Source organism: Plectrocnemia conspersa, unplaced genomic scaffold (assembly GCF_051122295.1).
Source record: "Plectrocnemia conspersa isolate PC_06_02 unplaced genomic scaffold, ASM5112229v1 ptg000003l, whole genome shotgun sequence".
Taxonomy (NCBI): domain Eukaryota; kingdom Metazoa; phylum Arthropoda; class Insecta; order Trichoptera; family Polycentropodidae; genus Plectrocnemia; species Plectrocnemia conspersa.
Window position 1 is genome coordinate 20,945,399 of NW_028277167.1, and position 16,636 is coordinate 20,962,034.

Consider the following 16,636-nt stretch of genomic DNA (forward strand, 5'->3'; position numbering starts at 1 on the left):
TCGAGTCATTGATCACAGTGCAAGATAATATTTAATAATCCTTGAGGAATGAATTCTGGAATAAAATACGAAATATTTTACTCTTTAAAATTTAAATCAAATAAAACGTAAATATACTGAAACTTTTTCCTGCTGAGTAATGGATGTTTCCTTTAGCCAAAAGTAAATCAATCGCGAAACTGGCACCGAAAGGGTTCCAATCCAATCAAAATATCTCTGCGTCTACTTTTAGTTATCGAATTTTTTAAAATCCGATCACGACACCACTACAATCTATTGCCCGACAGACTAAAACAACAACAAAAAAGGATTGCGCCATTTTTAAGCAGCTTTTCAAACACAAATGACAGATCGGGAGGCGGCGTTCGCAAAAGTACCGGCTTTGGAGAGTTTTAGGCAAAAATTTTAGTATCTATAAGGAGAGGAGGTGGATGGACATCGTTAAAATATCTTCGGGGACATCGTTAAAATATCCGGACGGTCGTTAATCAGGCGAGCCGAAAATCTCGCCGCAGCACCGGCATACTATTCGTCTCATTATCGAATTCCGCAAGTTGCTATCAACGTCTTTTAATCACGTCGTCAATTAGAAGACACTGTGTGTGGACGCTCGTTATTATTCCGGACCGGATTCCCGGAAAACGGTTTGATTCGCAGACAGAGGACTGGTTTGTGCACTAATAAAGTCCGCGGATATGGCACACCGATACCGTGCGAAAGACACGAAATGTGTGTCGCGAGTTTTTCTTACTCACACACACGCGCGAGCTATGCACATGTTTAATTGCGGAACTTGCACAAAATGTGCATCATATAATATAACTCGATCACAGAAAAATATATTATATTGAATAATTGTAAAAAAATACGGTTAAAGTATTCACTAGAAGTACTGTGTAACGTTAACGAAATCTGATTCATAATTTTAAATTTAAGCTTTAGCGTTCAAATTAAATATTTTTCTAAATATGTGCTTACCAAACATACAAAATTTCTTTGTTTGGTAAGCATATAGATTTACTATAAGTGAGCGTTTTGTGTGCGTTAAAAAATCTATGGTTTAAATTTTGGCCTCATTGAAGTAGGGCGTTGAAGTGCAAGAGTGGGCAACAAGAAAATAAAAAAATAAAAACTGTCTTAAAAATATGTACAAATTAAAATTGATCATAGTTTATAACAACACATACTATACACCGATTATGTGCTCTTAAAAAATATAATAAAAAATCTACAGAAGTAGGTTTGCGCCACATAAATGAGACAATCACACAAAGAAGTGCAGTAATAAAATAATTAAAAACATGCTTTCACGTAGCATTGCGCAACTCGACATAATTGGCAAACTCTGCAACGAAAGTTGCACAGTTGCGAAACCGATTGTAGTCAATCATCCGCGAAAAGTTAAAACCTCAAAGGTGGAACGTGCCAGCCTCCAATCAGAGAGCATGCACAGACGTAATTTATATATAGCTTACCTAGCAATCGGGATCATCTTGGAGGCCAGTCCCCGGCTGAGGCAGAATCCAGCGCCGCCAGTTGCAAACCAGAACGAGATTTTTTGCTGAAACAACAAGACTCCTGTTAGTCGTTATCATATTTCGAGTTCATTATAATAAATATTTCGATCCGATAGATATCAGACCGAGGGTTGCGATTCCGGCCAGGTGGAGCAGTGCGGTCGTGACCGGCGATTCGCTATCGGATGAAACTGCCGGGCAGTTTACTGACTGACCCGCAGCAATTCATACCGCCGCCACAGGGTGGTTCCAAAGTGGAACATATCAAAAAAATGTAACGACGTTGATATATTATGCACGATGAGGATTCCTTTATGTTCATGTATGGGTTAAAAACTTCCCGACTGCGCTCCGTTGCATAAATCAAAGTTCAAAGGTGATCTAGTATTTTGAAACGCGATGGAAAAACATTGAACATCAAGCTTTTCATATGAAGGAAGAATTGCTCAAAATTTTCCAGGAAATCGTAAGTAGCGAAATACGCTTAAAAAAAGTCGTAACGAAAAAATGCTTACTGCGCTTACCAAAAAAGATAAAATCCAAATATATCATACAAGCAATTAATCAGATACATATTAACATATGCATGTCTGATGTGGAGTAACAGTTATATCCATAATCATCTTCAAATAACAACAATCACAGAAAATTGTTATTTTCAAACCAGAAGATACTACGAAAATATTTCTCGAAACCACAAAATGCCATAGCATATATTGCTCTAGGGGTTGAGGAACACATTTCAATGATTCTTTATCTTCAAGTAAATATACTTAAATTAGCACTTCATCCATTGCTTTTTCTTCCCCTCAGATTGTAAAAGGATTTTCAGTTCTTTTCCTTAAAATGTGTCTACCAACAAATTTTGTTATTCTTATTATTATTATATTGTAGCTAATATATTGCATATCATAGCAAAAAATCATAGCAAGAATATGTGTATAAAAAAATAGTAAACATTAACCTCAAATAATGAATCTGAACTAAATTACAGTTGTTTGAGATGTATTTACTGATGTACTTCAGCCCTTTTTATACATACAAGAAATAAAAGGAGCTGAACATTGTCTTCAAAAGCACCCACTTTCTATCTAAAGCACCCATTCTATGTATCCAAAGCTTGTTTAAGCATACATATTTTCAAAATTACTCGTAATTAATAATATAAGTAAGACATGATTGATAATCGCAAAACCAATCACATCTTAAACATAATATCACTACTTTTCTCTTCAGCTTTAGGTCTCCATTTACAATAAGATTAATTTTACGATAATAATCAATTTTGGTTAGAAGGGTCATATACTTGGACATTTGAGTCACTACCCTCAGTAAATCATGAAAATTACTACTCGGTTTACTCAATTCTGATGAAAAGCTATGATATAAAACAATTTATATAAACTGGTTTTAGTCGACGTTCTTCTCGTTTTTTATTCATAAAATATATAGTAATCAGAGACCTTTTTGACCGCACCACGTATCTCAAATAATAAATTCAGCATACGTAAAACAGCTGCGGCGTCTGTACGATTTCCCCTGAGTAATCGCACCCCGTCAAACAGCCCTTTCGGCGGTAAATCAGGGTAACGAGATAATTCAACGCTAAAAAATACGTTGAATAAATTATTTCACACTCCGTTTCACCCTGAGCGTTGAATTTTATTTCACCCATCACGTAACAATCATATCGTTATTACGAGTGTTGTATCAATTGAACGCGTTAGCATTCATATCCTGCCGTAAACTATCATATGTCCAATATGAGATTTTTAAAATGTACTAGATCTAATAACTGTAGTATTATTAAAGGCGAAATTGAACATACGAATCGTGATCCAAGGTGGTTGATACGGATCGAGAATGGTGAAGGTATTGTATAATTACGGCGAAAATCGTGATTCAGATGACCGACACTCGAGTGGTTAACTTAGCAAAAAATAGTACACGTCTTGAAATGAATTAAGTAACTAAATTAAATTTGAAAAATCTCTGGAGTTTTGAAGAACAATTTACAAACCTAGTATTACCGAGAATTTTCTTTTCTAGAATTGATGAGGCTTTATATTATTCTGTTATGAAAATTGAGGATTTATATAAAGAACACAACACAAATTTAATATTAATAGAGTTGTTTTTAAAGCCATTATTTACAACACGTAAGTAGAAATAAATATAAGAATCTATCTACAGTGATATTATAATGCCTTACTATAATTATTGTACAACAATATTAAATATGCTCAATGTATTAGATAGGACGATGTTGCAAAAATTACAAAATAGGGCCACAAGAGTAATTAAAAAAATAGATTACTAGTTGTAAAAAGTATTATTAAAATATTGAAATGCTTGGATGTTCGAGAAATATTAAATATGTGAGTATTATTTATATGTCACTGGTGTTTTTTAAGTAAGTATTTAATAATAAATAAATATGTACATCAATTTAATACTAGAAATAGACATAATTTAAGGGTAGATAGGTCAGCGAATATTTTACGGAGGTGTGAATTTATACACACAGGAATAAAATTTAGCAGAATTCAATAATTAAATAAAGAAACTCCTTCGTAAATATGACCTAAAATATAATATTGTATACTTTGCATACTTTAAAATTAATTATTAAAATAAATAAATAAAAATTCTTTAATTGTTTTTATTCTCGCCATACAAAACTAATTGCTAAAACGAAATAAAAACCATACTTAGACATAAATACTAATGATATGTTTATAATAATCGTTTTCCCTATTTGTGGTAAATTAAATTTATGATTATTGAGTCCATATATTTTAATAATAACGATAGCTTCGATCATCCGGCCTTCGGTTAACCGACATTCCTTGTTATTTCAACCAGCTTGCAGTTAACATAAATATAGGAGACACAAGAAACGAGTACTTGTTAACCTTTTATTACTAATATGTAATAAGGGCACTTAGTAAGTGCAGTAAACTGTGACCAAATGAGTTCCATCTTTTTTCAAACAGTTAAATTATTAAATGGCAAGAGCATTTTAAATTAAATATTGCCTTTCTCCAAATGTCCTTCCTATGTATTGTTCTTCTACAAAATAGTCAATTTACTTGTGTATTGAATGTCTAAGAACACGAGCTTTTTAAATGACTAGATTGATTCAACTAAATGTTTGATATTTAACTGTAGGTGTTTCGTGAAAATTATGTATTGTTTTACTAGTTTTCATAAAGATCAGTGACATTAACCAGTACCATATTCAACTTAAAAGCTCAAACATTTACATATTTATATTCAATTAGATCATCCAATTTCCATCAATGGCTCACTTGTTTGTGAAGTCAAGCACTCGAGTACTCATTTTCCCATGGATTATCAAAAAGCGCTACACAAACAAAATCCTTCACTTTACATTAAAATCACTCTGACTCATCGTTTATCTGATCAAATACTATAAAACAGATGGAAACACAATTGAGAGCACCTCGAGCCGAATATCTGTCCGCACTGACCCGTGATACCGGTCAGATCTATGCACAGATTTTTTTCACATTAACATCTATGCTTCCGCGTTATTCTATCTGCTCTTCGATTCTACATGTCTGACGCCTTGTCAAGGCCCATTCGATTTCCAACATAATCAAAGCGGTTTCCGCTCGCTGTAAAAATCGTGAGGTCAGAAACGAAACTAGAGTGACATATCGCTAATGTACATCTGAAGGCGCAACAACAATGCCGGACACACATTGCATTATTTTCGATTGATAAATAACGGCGATTAACCATGACCATAAAAAGAAGTATGGGTGGAAAAAAAATGGAACAACTCAAAGATATTATTGGACTTAATGGCTGGGAAATAAAAAAGTAATACATAATACATTATACGAGCGTGTATAGGTGCATATGTAGTATTAAGTCGGGTATTGTTTTTACAGAATATCATGTTACAGTAAAAGCATATAAAGCAAACTAAAAAAATACATGTCGTGTACATATTATATGAAATTATTTAGCTTATATATCTAATTGTTTTTATACTTAACAAATATAACTAAAACTTATATATAAAATATATCATAAAAATAAACATAATATAAAAAAAATACTTTAATATTATAATTTATTTCTTAATGCACGAAGGTGTTTTTTATTCCATTGAGGAATCCCTCTACATTTATATTTTTTCGGATTGTCCTAAGAATATTATTATACAAATTCAAAAACAAACGAAAACACATTTCAAAAGTAAGGCCATTCACTGTATTTTTAATAACAATGGAAGAGAGATCTTATCACCAAACAATTGCGTTAATAATTAGAAATATTGCACAAACCAAATGATAGCACATCCGTCCCGAGACGTTAATCACTCATATGCACCGCCGAAAAATCTACTCTTTGTTTGGAATGGACGCGTCCCAGATAATACATTCTACCCTGCGCATTGTTCTTCTACTTTAGTTACTGATCGCTGGAGTGACCATATGGACTGGTTCTATTTAAAAGCGTCAACACATTTCGTAAGTATGTTTAAGAAGCGATGCAATTCATCAGAACCATCATTATAAAATATGTGACATTTGGTCACAAGCACAGTGAGAGCCATCAGCTAATCGGCAAAAATACATCACTACAATCCCAGCCGCTCTACTGAAATCACAGCCAATAATAATACAACTCGACACGCCAGCGAAGACTCGCCGATTTGAACTCTATTGCCTGATAGTGGCATCTAAAATTATCTCAATATATGTATGTGGTGTTTTATATATGTTTATAAAATAAACTGCTACCAGCTTTACCGGCGTATATTTGGCCATAAAACGCAAAAGTATTATATGTATGTACGTATATTACTATATATTTTTTATTATTATTACACAAACGTTTTTATGTAATTTTACTTGGAAATTACTATTGTAAAAATAACTCAATTTCAACGAGAGTGGTCCTTATAATCACAGACGTTAATTATCCATTAAAGTAATCGGTGATATCATATTGAATTACATAATGGGCCATAAGGTAATTAAAATCGTGAGCATATCATATTGATCGCAATCGGATAACAAGCAATTACGTTAATGTTTATGAAAGAATATTTTATTATAAATTCTAAAGGTCCTTTCAGAGCGATAAGGTTTTGCTTTTAATGGCATCGATGTTCAAATGCTTATTTATGATTACATGCTATTTTTAAAATATGTATATTATATATAATGAAATTATGTTGTAATTTTTACTCAATAGTAGAGTTATCAATTTACGCTTAAGGCTATCAATATTTTTATACAAACTTAATGTAAGTACAGAATGCTTTCATGTTTAATCATACCTTATTATTGTCTCGGTTGATGATCTGCAAGGGGGCTTGTATGGACGGCTTCCCCAGGTACCAGTCCAATTGAGGGTTATAGTCTTGCAGGACACGCACGAGACGTGGTACGTTCACGTAATTGTCGTCGTCGAAATGGCAAAACCACCTGTTGTGAAGAAAAATAAATAAAATAAAAATATAACAGGGTTGTATTTCAAATTTACGACTTTCACCATTTTTTAGTTGAACGAACATTTTTTTAAATTATAACAAGTTAAGCGATAACAAATTAAGCCAATAGAGAAAAACTACATTGTCGTTGCGTGTCATGCGGGCGGCGACAGTAGATAAGATCTAAATCAGGAGACATGAAGGGTCACGAAACCGCCCTGATTTTTTGTTAGAAAATGGTCATAAATGATATGATTATTGTCCATTAGCAGATTAAGCGTATCCAGTGTTTCACTGAAGCTCGCTCTTATTTATGATTACATCTCTAAATTAAATGTCAAAAGTGTGTGACTGTTTATATTCTGACTATCTACATCAGAAATATTGCAAATGCTAGCATTTTTTAGAATGTCTAAAACTCAACACATGTGTGGTAAAATGCTTGACTTTGATTACTGGTGAATTTTAAACACATTTATGGTTGATTTACATGTAAAAAATAAAATAAAATAAATAGTAGCACACAAGCGAGAAGGTATATTAAATTAAAAATGATGCTTGATGAACAAAGCATCAAGTGGAGACAAATTTTATTTTTATTATAAACATACATGCGCTAAATAAAAATCATTACCATTTTATTTCCTTAAGATAATTAATATTTATCAACTGTAATGTATATTAAAAAAAAATATAGTATTTTCTGGTATGAAAATGACATGTTCTTTTATTATTGGTATTTGTAAGCAATTATGAATTTTTGAGATTAGTATAAAAATGTATGTTATATATAATGTTTATAGCTTTATTTTGGATGACTTGCAATTTATAAAAATATTATTTTTTTAGCATATTTTAAAATGCCGAGAAGCCGAGAATCCTCGACGCCTTATGGCAAACTTTGAGAAAGTGCATACAAAATTTCCATCCATATTAATGTAAATCTAGGGCGGGAATAGGCGTCACTAGCCCCGCTCTTGACCGCTACAGCGAATTTATTTGCTAATGAGTTGAGCATAATTTAATCTTCGATGCAACTAAAATTAAGGTTATTTTTGACAAATAGTTTATTTAAAAAAAAAACACTAAAATATATGAGATTAAATTAATAAATTAATATTATTAAATCAAATATTTGGTTTAACAAAATTACAACATATATACGCTAGAAAGGACGCGAACAGACCATTTCACTACAGGGTCACATCTACAGGTCAACAACAACTACGGTGAAAGGCCGGCAAAAACAAAGCACGCGTTCGCCGCGATAAAAAACATTCAGGTCCTCAAATTACAGCACAGCCGCCCCGGGCCGCAACTTTCCTAATTTCGCACCCACACGCCGACGGGATAGCGAAACCAAAAGCGAGTCCCAGTCTTCGGGACACGCGTGGGCTCGCCGGTCGGATAATTCCAAGATAATTGCCACTTTACTCTCGTTTCGAACGACCGGACGGTGAGTCAATTGGTACAACGAAATGCCATGCCATGCCATGTGAGAACGGTGGCTGGGAGACCATTCAGCAGGTCCAAATTCAATTACCGATTCGACGACCTTAAACGCTGTCGCACAAGAAGATGGGAAAAAAGAGCAGACACAGTTCGATCGATCGATCGATCGTCTCGGCGAAGAGGACAGCTCGGACGCGAAGGACGAACTGCTTCGCAAAAAGCACATTCCCTTGCCGGTACAAGCTTCGATTCGGTTTTCAGCCACTTTTGCATTGAGTGCTCGTTTTATTATGGTGTTGCGACACGTAATGGTAGATTGGGGCACGTCTTGCCTCTTTGAAAGAGTGCCGATTACATATAGAGAAGCGGGATGTGGTGCAGAATGTATGTGCGTTTTACTACTGGTTTTCGATTAAACGATGAAACGGCATCTTGGCTATAAATTCTTTAGATTCTACTAAATAAATATTTGTCGTAAAAATTTGAAATGCTTGTAATAACTATTGATATGTTGAGATTTATTATATCTAAAGTTAATGTTGAAACATTATCTTAAGATATAACAAAAATTAAGCTATACAGTTCACTATAGAAATGTTTACGTCTGCGTTTGAAATATAAAAAAATATGTTTGAATTACTATAATAAGTTATACATACTTTTACAAAAACTTTTATTAGGTTAGGTTTGGGTTTGAATAGCAAATATACGTTTTGCAACTGTTACAGAAGTTATATTTTCAATAATATGAATATAATTTTACTAAGTCGGCCAGTTAAAATGTATCAAACAATTGATTTAAAATTCCACTGGTCAATATCAGTGAAACTGTATTTATTCCCTGCGCGAGCAAAAATAACACAATATTTTAAATTTTAAATGACCAATAAATTAATATAAATTATATAGATTGCCTTGCGGTAAATATGCTAGCAATTATTTGTAGGCTGTAAATTGTTTATGCGATCAATTGACGCGGCCGTAAACTACTAGCGATTAATTGCTGGCGATAAATTGCAGGCGATACATTTTAAGGACCCCATATTATATATTTATATCAAGGAAGGGGGTTATTATATTATATTTTTTCATGGTTTTAGATTGCATTCGAGATAAAGTATATTTTATATTAATATCAGGGAGGGGGAGTGAATGATCCGGGGAATAGTGATACGCATATATATGATATAACTGAGTGAAATTTGAAGCAGTTGGCAACAAATATAATAGTGGGATTGGGTCGCTTAAAGAAAAGTAGGAGAGTACTTAAAAAGTAATTATGTATGCAAAATTTGTTTCAGGCAGGGTCTTAAAGTACAACTGGGTCAAAGTACGGATGACACAAAAAAATATTATACATTCATAATAGGTAAGGGGGTTATTATATTTTTGTGTGACTCTAGAATGCATAAGAGAACTTTAAAATTATTTCATACGATGGAATGATATGTAGTGATTATGTATTTCTCGTCTTACTATGATGTAACTGAGTAAAATTTGGAACAGTTAGCACTAAATTTAATACAAGCTGGATTTGACTATATTTTTTCGTGATCGTAGAATGCTTATGAGTAAATTTTTAATTTTCACAGAGAGGGAGTACGAAGTCCAGGAAATGATATAGTGTTCTACAATGTAACTAAAGCAACATTTGTATCAGTTGGCACTCAATTTACTATTTTCTCGTACAAACTGGGTATGTCAATCGCACATACTGAATATTATAATATTAATCACCAGACTGAGAATTGGTAACATAAAAATATAATTAAATATAAATTATTATATTTATTATAATTTATAATCAATAAATGTCACTTTGCAGTTAGCGCCAATTTTCGCCTCGTTCTGTGTCATGAACCCGCAGCCTCTGGGTTACCAATCTAGATTTTACGGACCATGTTACTCCGACGTTATATTCGAAACTTTGATGCATTTATTTTAATACTTTATTACCGATATATTACTGCTTCAATAATAACTATTTAATTGCATTATTATATTAATAAACTATTAAAGACTTACTGCTTGATAACAGGCTATGCAATATATAATTTAGAACTAGAAGTTTTACTAATGCACAAATATGTAAGCAGTAATCAAGAACGGTTAGTTTATCAACAAACTTTCCGGGTAAAAATTTGCATCATATTATTAACAATATTGTAGTTACAGAAAATAATTATAATATAGATTGGTGCGATTTTGGATCTATATAGTTAAATCTGCTATCATTTTATTTAAAACAGATAAGTGGGCTGCAGTGGGAGATAGTAGTGGGCCGAAATCAAAACATTAGTATTAGTCACTAATTTATAATTTTCATTTTAGGAGTTATTTTATAATACGTTAGTAATCCGCTTCTGATTACTAAACATAAACACATTCTTGTTGGTTGGAAATCAAGTTTTAATGTATCTACTCAAAAATAAAATAAGGAGGAGTTTATTATTATTGATAGATTGACATTAATATGTAATCGAGTACTACTTTCTACTTATTGTATTAATGTAGACTTACTAATAAAAACCATAATAATAAAATACTTTTTTTTTACCACAGATTACATTTAATTTGTACAAAATTTACCGTAAGTGTTGGTAATTATCCTACTCGGTAAACTTACACATATAATATAACGCACTAACTTTTTAATCATAATTAAAACAAAGCGCTACTAATTGACGTTCAAAATAACCCGAACGTTAACTCCCGACGACACCACATGACCTCAGATCATTAAGATGCGATAATCCTTTTAAAGAGATTAAGCGTGACCATGTTATAATATGCATATGAGGCGATTTATCACACTCAATATTGGATATTAGTGACTATATATAGACCATCAACGGGTCAACGAGGGTACATTCCAACCCTACGTGAACTATTTCAGAAACTGCGAACAATTTTGATTTATTGCCAACATTTTCACACGGTGAGAAGACGGCATTAACGCTGTTAAGTGACATTAATTGGATGATTCGCTTTCTTAATTCGACAATTTGTTACTATTAAATGTTTACACTTGACATCTTGGAAAGGGTTGCAATTGTAGCACATGTACACGGAAGGTGAAGGGCCTCTATTGAGCCATGTGCTTTTGTGACACCACATGGTAGCCATATAGAGGCGCCACTACACGATACGTACATGGCGACATTGCTTGTTGGAATAAGAAGCAAAAAAAAAGATAAACACTCCACTTCCTCGAGTGTGTGAACCGTCGTCCGAAGAAGAATGCCAGTTCTCGTGTAGGCGATCCAAATAGACATGCTACAAACTGAGATGGTGGTCGATATCGATGGAATGAAATGTTGGCGTTTACTTACTTTTTGTTGCTTTCCAAGAACACGTCGAACTCTACGGCCATCTTGCAGCACAGGGCTTTGCGATTGTGCGAAGAAGAACAGTTCGTGTTGATCATATGACCGTCTGTAATAAAACGAGACAATACAATACAAAAGAAAATTAAAAAATACTTATATTAATTAAAATTAGATAACATCAACAACGCCAAGTCGTTACATACTTTCATCTAGAATCTCAATCGCACACTCTCTCTATTTTTAATTATTGTTTGTACTTATGTATATCACAATATACTTATATATATAATAAGTACGTACTTATGTAATTAAGTCGGATGACTTTGCGCAGTTTCTAGTAAAAATCTAGATTTATTTCTCACGTTTGTTATTTATATAATTACTTTATTATGTCAGAACTATCAAGTGAGAATGTACATGTAGTCGCTTTCAATTATACTTTCAATGGTTGTCAAAGCAATTTTTAATTGTTAATTAAAACAGTGAACAATTTTTAATAAAATAAAGAGAGTAAAAGATATTTTAAATATTTTTTTTAATAAACCACATTAAAAGGAAATAGTTACAGCAACCTTAATATATTACTAGAGATTGAGTTTAAACTTTTTCTTGGACAAATAAATTAGTCACGTTGCTTGCCTTTGATTCGCAAGAGATGATTGCTCCTGACTTTTTATTAGTGGAACTCAAAAAAACAGATGCACATACAAGGTTTAGGAATATAATTTCCGGCTCGAATGAAAATTTTCACAATGTATTTAACACGAAAATTGTTTGATAATAATTTAAAGGAACTTTCACATTAAATACATACAAGTAGTTTAAATTAACCGATATCTTTTAATATATATATATGATATATTACTCGTGAAAAATAAAATGTATTTATTGTTGTACTTCATGAAACAGTGTGTTGTAAGATATATACATACATAGATTTTTAATTTCGATTAATATGATATATTATAGGTATTCTACTCATATTTTGGTTACGCTGCAGCGTTAATCAGTAAATTAAATTACCACTCCAAGCATGTACAATATTTATAATTTTCATTGCTTATTAAAATGTCTATAATTTAACGCATATTCAACTACTTTTACTGCTTCCACTATTTCGGTTAAGGCGCAATAAAATCTTATTTCAGGTTGTTTAGATGCATTCTTCAATTGGTGCGGTTAATGGCGCTATAAAAGCACACACCGTCTAGGAAATGAGTCCGGCATAAAACAGTTGTTTGTGGCAAGGATTTAATCAAGTTATATTAAAAAAAACATACGTGCCTCGCGGTTTTATTCAACGTTATTCCCCCGAGTTAATTTAATATCGTATTAAATTAACGTAATTTTAAGCGATCTCGCTTTAATAATATAAAATTGTCACTCTCGTGCCGAGATTACTGTCTCTTTGATCCGGTTGAAGTTGACGTGAATGTAACTGCGCGTAGACTTAATTTAATCTGTATTAAGATATTAAACCTGTAATTTATATTTAACTTGATAAAGTTGTCGGTTGTGTATGATCTTATTTATTCAAAGCAATAAGGATATTAGAACTTATCTTTTAACTATAAATTACTATTATCATAAAGTACTTGCCATACTATGGAACAAATACTTTATTAAACTAAAATAAAAACCTTACCACCTGCACAAACAATTCTTTCATTTCGTATATAAGCATTCTAAATACTTTCCGAAAAATGCATTTCATCTGAAGGGATAGCACATTAGTCAAAATTTGTCGATCAATGTTACATGAAAAATTTCTCGACGCTCGTCTGTCGGTCTTAATAATAAGAATCGTATGAATGTGGCAAAGAAGAATGGAGAAATTATTACGTTCGAAAAAGGTGTGTCCAATTATAACGTCGTTTATAACTTTTACATACAAATTATCCCCAATCATTGGCGAAAGGCATTGTGCAGGTATCCCTTCGCAGGAAAAAAATATACCAAAGGCAGACAGGGGTAAACTAAAATTGAATGATCGATCGGGATAGCGGTGAAGAGATCCTCGATTCCGATACCGACCGAAGATCAAAAGGAGACAAAAGCAGAAGCGCTGAGTCATTTTTTTACATGACCACCAACCACACGTGCAGTAGTACTAGGTATCATCGCCGATAAATTTACGATCGGACAATATAAACTCAATACAAATTTATCGCTTCGCGGCGTCGACGATAATTACGCTTTGTGGGAGAGAACCAACACTGTATAATATGATATAACATCGTAAAATGTTATCGACGTTAATGGCGGCAGAGTTCTTGAGTTCGCGAACGTATGTATGTATTAATGCCGAGCACGGGCTTTAATAATACGAGAAAAAACCAGAAACTGGATCGAGACGTCGAATTTTAATTAATGGTGTCGACTGGTCCTGGATTTCGAACGACTGTGCAAAAAAGTTAAAGAGTAAGTTTTTTTCGTGCTGACTTCCAAATCTAAAATGTTTATTATGGTATGTTTTCCCGCTGAGCTTAAATGGCCGTAATAAACAGCGAAGAAATAGATTAAGTCGGGCCTTGGTCTTTCGTTGATTTGTGACCAGGTATTAACAGGTCAGTATGTAGATCGAATCGTAAATTACACACTCAGGTATATGTAGAAAGAGTGTGGGCGAGACCAGTTCGAATCGCCCGGAAATAAATTGATCGTTTATATCGTACATGTGTACGAACACTCGCACTCGGATTATCGAGATTGTGTATATTGTCATTAGACGAAAAATAAATAAGAGAAACTGGTCTGAGGTTCGAATCCGGGGTGCCCGAAGTGATAGGAACGAGGACAGAAGCCTCATTAGTGCATCGTGCTAATAGATTTTAATGTATGTAATGTAAATCGTAAGAAATAATAGTGCTATGCTATTAAAATAAATTAACATTTACCAAGATATAAATGTATGTTTAACATTGTGTTATAATAACATAGTTAAGCATACCGTTATATAGAGAGATAACGTTTCGTTAGGAAATCACGCAAGCGTGCTGTGTGTGGTTGTCAAGTAAGTATTACAAATACGAAGAATAAATGGTTTTAAAGTATTCATTTACCGAGACAATCATTCAATTTCAGTATTTATGGTTTTAAAATATAAAAACTAAAATTGGACTTGTAAAAAATAATAATGGAAAGCCTAACTAACCAAAAACATATTTATACAAATAGCCTTAGCCAAAACTTTGTTGTCATTAATTGGGTTCAGAAGTTGTCGTGTACGTCAAAAAATCGACATTACCAACATCTTTCACAGATTTTAATGTTTCTTGCTATTTATTATTTATTTAAAAATACTCTTTCAAAAATCGCGTTGTCTATCAATAACTCTAAATGCCTTTCAAAATTTATGTGTTCAACATGATCCATTGGTCGAGTAATGGAGGTTTTAATCAGAGGAAGAAACATTATTTTTATGTTTTCATTATAGTCACATGGCAGATGACTTAGTACATTATCAAGCTACAGAAAAATATTAATTAAATTATTATATATGCAATATTTTTCTACGTCTTGCATAAAAGAATGATTAAACCAAAATATATTTAGTTAATTATGCCTTTCGATTAGATTTTCATGTAACAGGTGGCAATGTTTTGAAAATATTATTTAATGTCCTTGGGTTTTTTGATGGTACTAGTATTATTTTTTTCAAAACTACTTACTAAAAATACTATATTAGTATTTTTATAAGCAGACTTATTATCTACACTGTAAATAAGAAGTTCTTGAATCTGTAGATTCTACAGAATAGCAAAAAATAAATCAATATAATGTTCATCTACTGTTATACATATATTTTTTCTAGAGATTTTTCATCGCGAAACCAAGAAAATAATAAGCGAAATAAGCTGACCAAATTTTTAGTCAATTAAGGATCCTTAATTATTTCTTAACTGATTTTTTTTAGATATAATTGTCATGAAGGATTATAAAACAATAATATCAGCATCATAAATAATTTGGGCTTGTCTTTAATATTTAATAAAAATACGGTCTAAGAAATAATAAGTTATCCTTTAGCTTAGCAGCAATAAATATAATTTTTTTGGTATATTAATCAACACTGTTTGCAAATATTCATTATTTTCAACTATTCGAATATCGAATAGTAAACGATAAAATGTTTGAAGATATTCGTAAAGTTATTAAGAATAATTATTTAAATTACACACAAATATTTTAATCATTATTACTGTCTAAGGCTAAAATTCGATATGCTCAAAAAAATATTATCATAATAAATTACTTTAGGTATGCATTATTTATATTTCATTTAAATAGTCAAAAAATCAATACCAGTAATTGGGCAAAAAAATAATACACAGCTGCAACTAAGAAATATGAGTAATTTCTGAAATTTCATAAATAAGCGTTTTTTAATTATTCGATATGGCAATAGCTGTTATAAATAACATTCAAATAATAAGATAAATTTCGTAAAATTAAGCTGTAGATTAGGCAGCATTACATCTAAGAAAAAAATGACTACCTGCGCTGTTACTATACACAAAAACTTGAGAAATAATTAATACGCATTTGTATTTTTACAGTTAAGTCAGTTTTTGACGATTTTATAAAACCAATATACAATGAATACCTTATGCATGGTTAATAGTTAAAAATACGGGCGAATATTCGGTATTTGAATATTCAGATTGGAGTCTCTAGTCAAGATTCGTTTGACCGCGCAACAAAAAACTGAAATTTAACATCCGTTCTACAGTTCAAATATAAATATATTTATTTATGCAAAAAATATTGACTTTTTGATATTCTTATAATTAATAAAAATAAGCAATGCTAATAATAATTTCTAAAATTATTTGTTTATATATATCTACAATTTAATATGATTT

The 16,636-nt window shown here is 32.0% G+C and overlaps 1 protein-coding gene across 2 annotated transcripts in view; it reads right to left on the reverse strand.

Moving 5' to 3' along the window:
• Positions 1-16,636, reverse strand: part of fng (Fringe glycosyltransferase) — a 43,273-nt gene that overhangs the window by 13,622 nt on the left and 13,015 nt on the right. For both annotated transcript variants that reach the window (XR_015808978.1, XM_088182212.1), the window contains exons 3-5: positions 11,775-11,877; positions 6,838-6,985; positions 1,476-1,561 (exon numbers count right to left, since the gene is read on the reverse strand). Coding sequence is in view for 1 of the 2 variants with exons in the window: in XM_088182212.1 (XP_088038338.1) it covers positions 1,476-1,561; positions 6,838-6,985; positions 11,775-11,877 (337 nt within the window). In the remaining variant the exon portion in view is untranslated. The remainder of the gene's footprint in view (positions 1-1,475; positions 1,562-6,837; positions 6,986-11,774; positions 11,878-16,636) is intronic.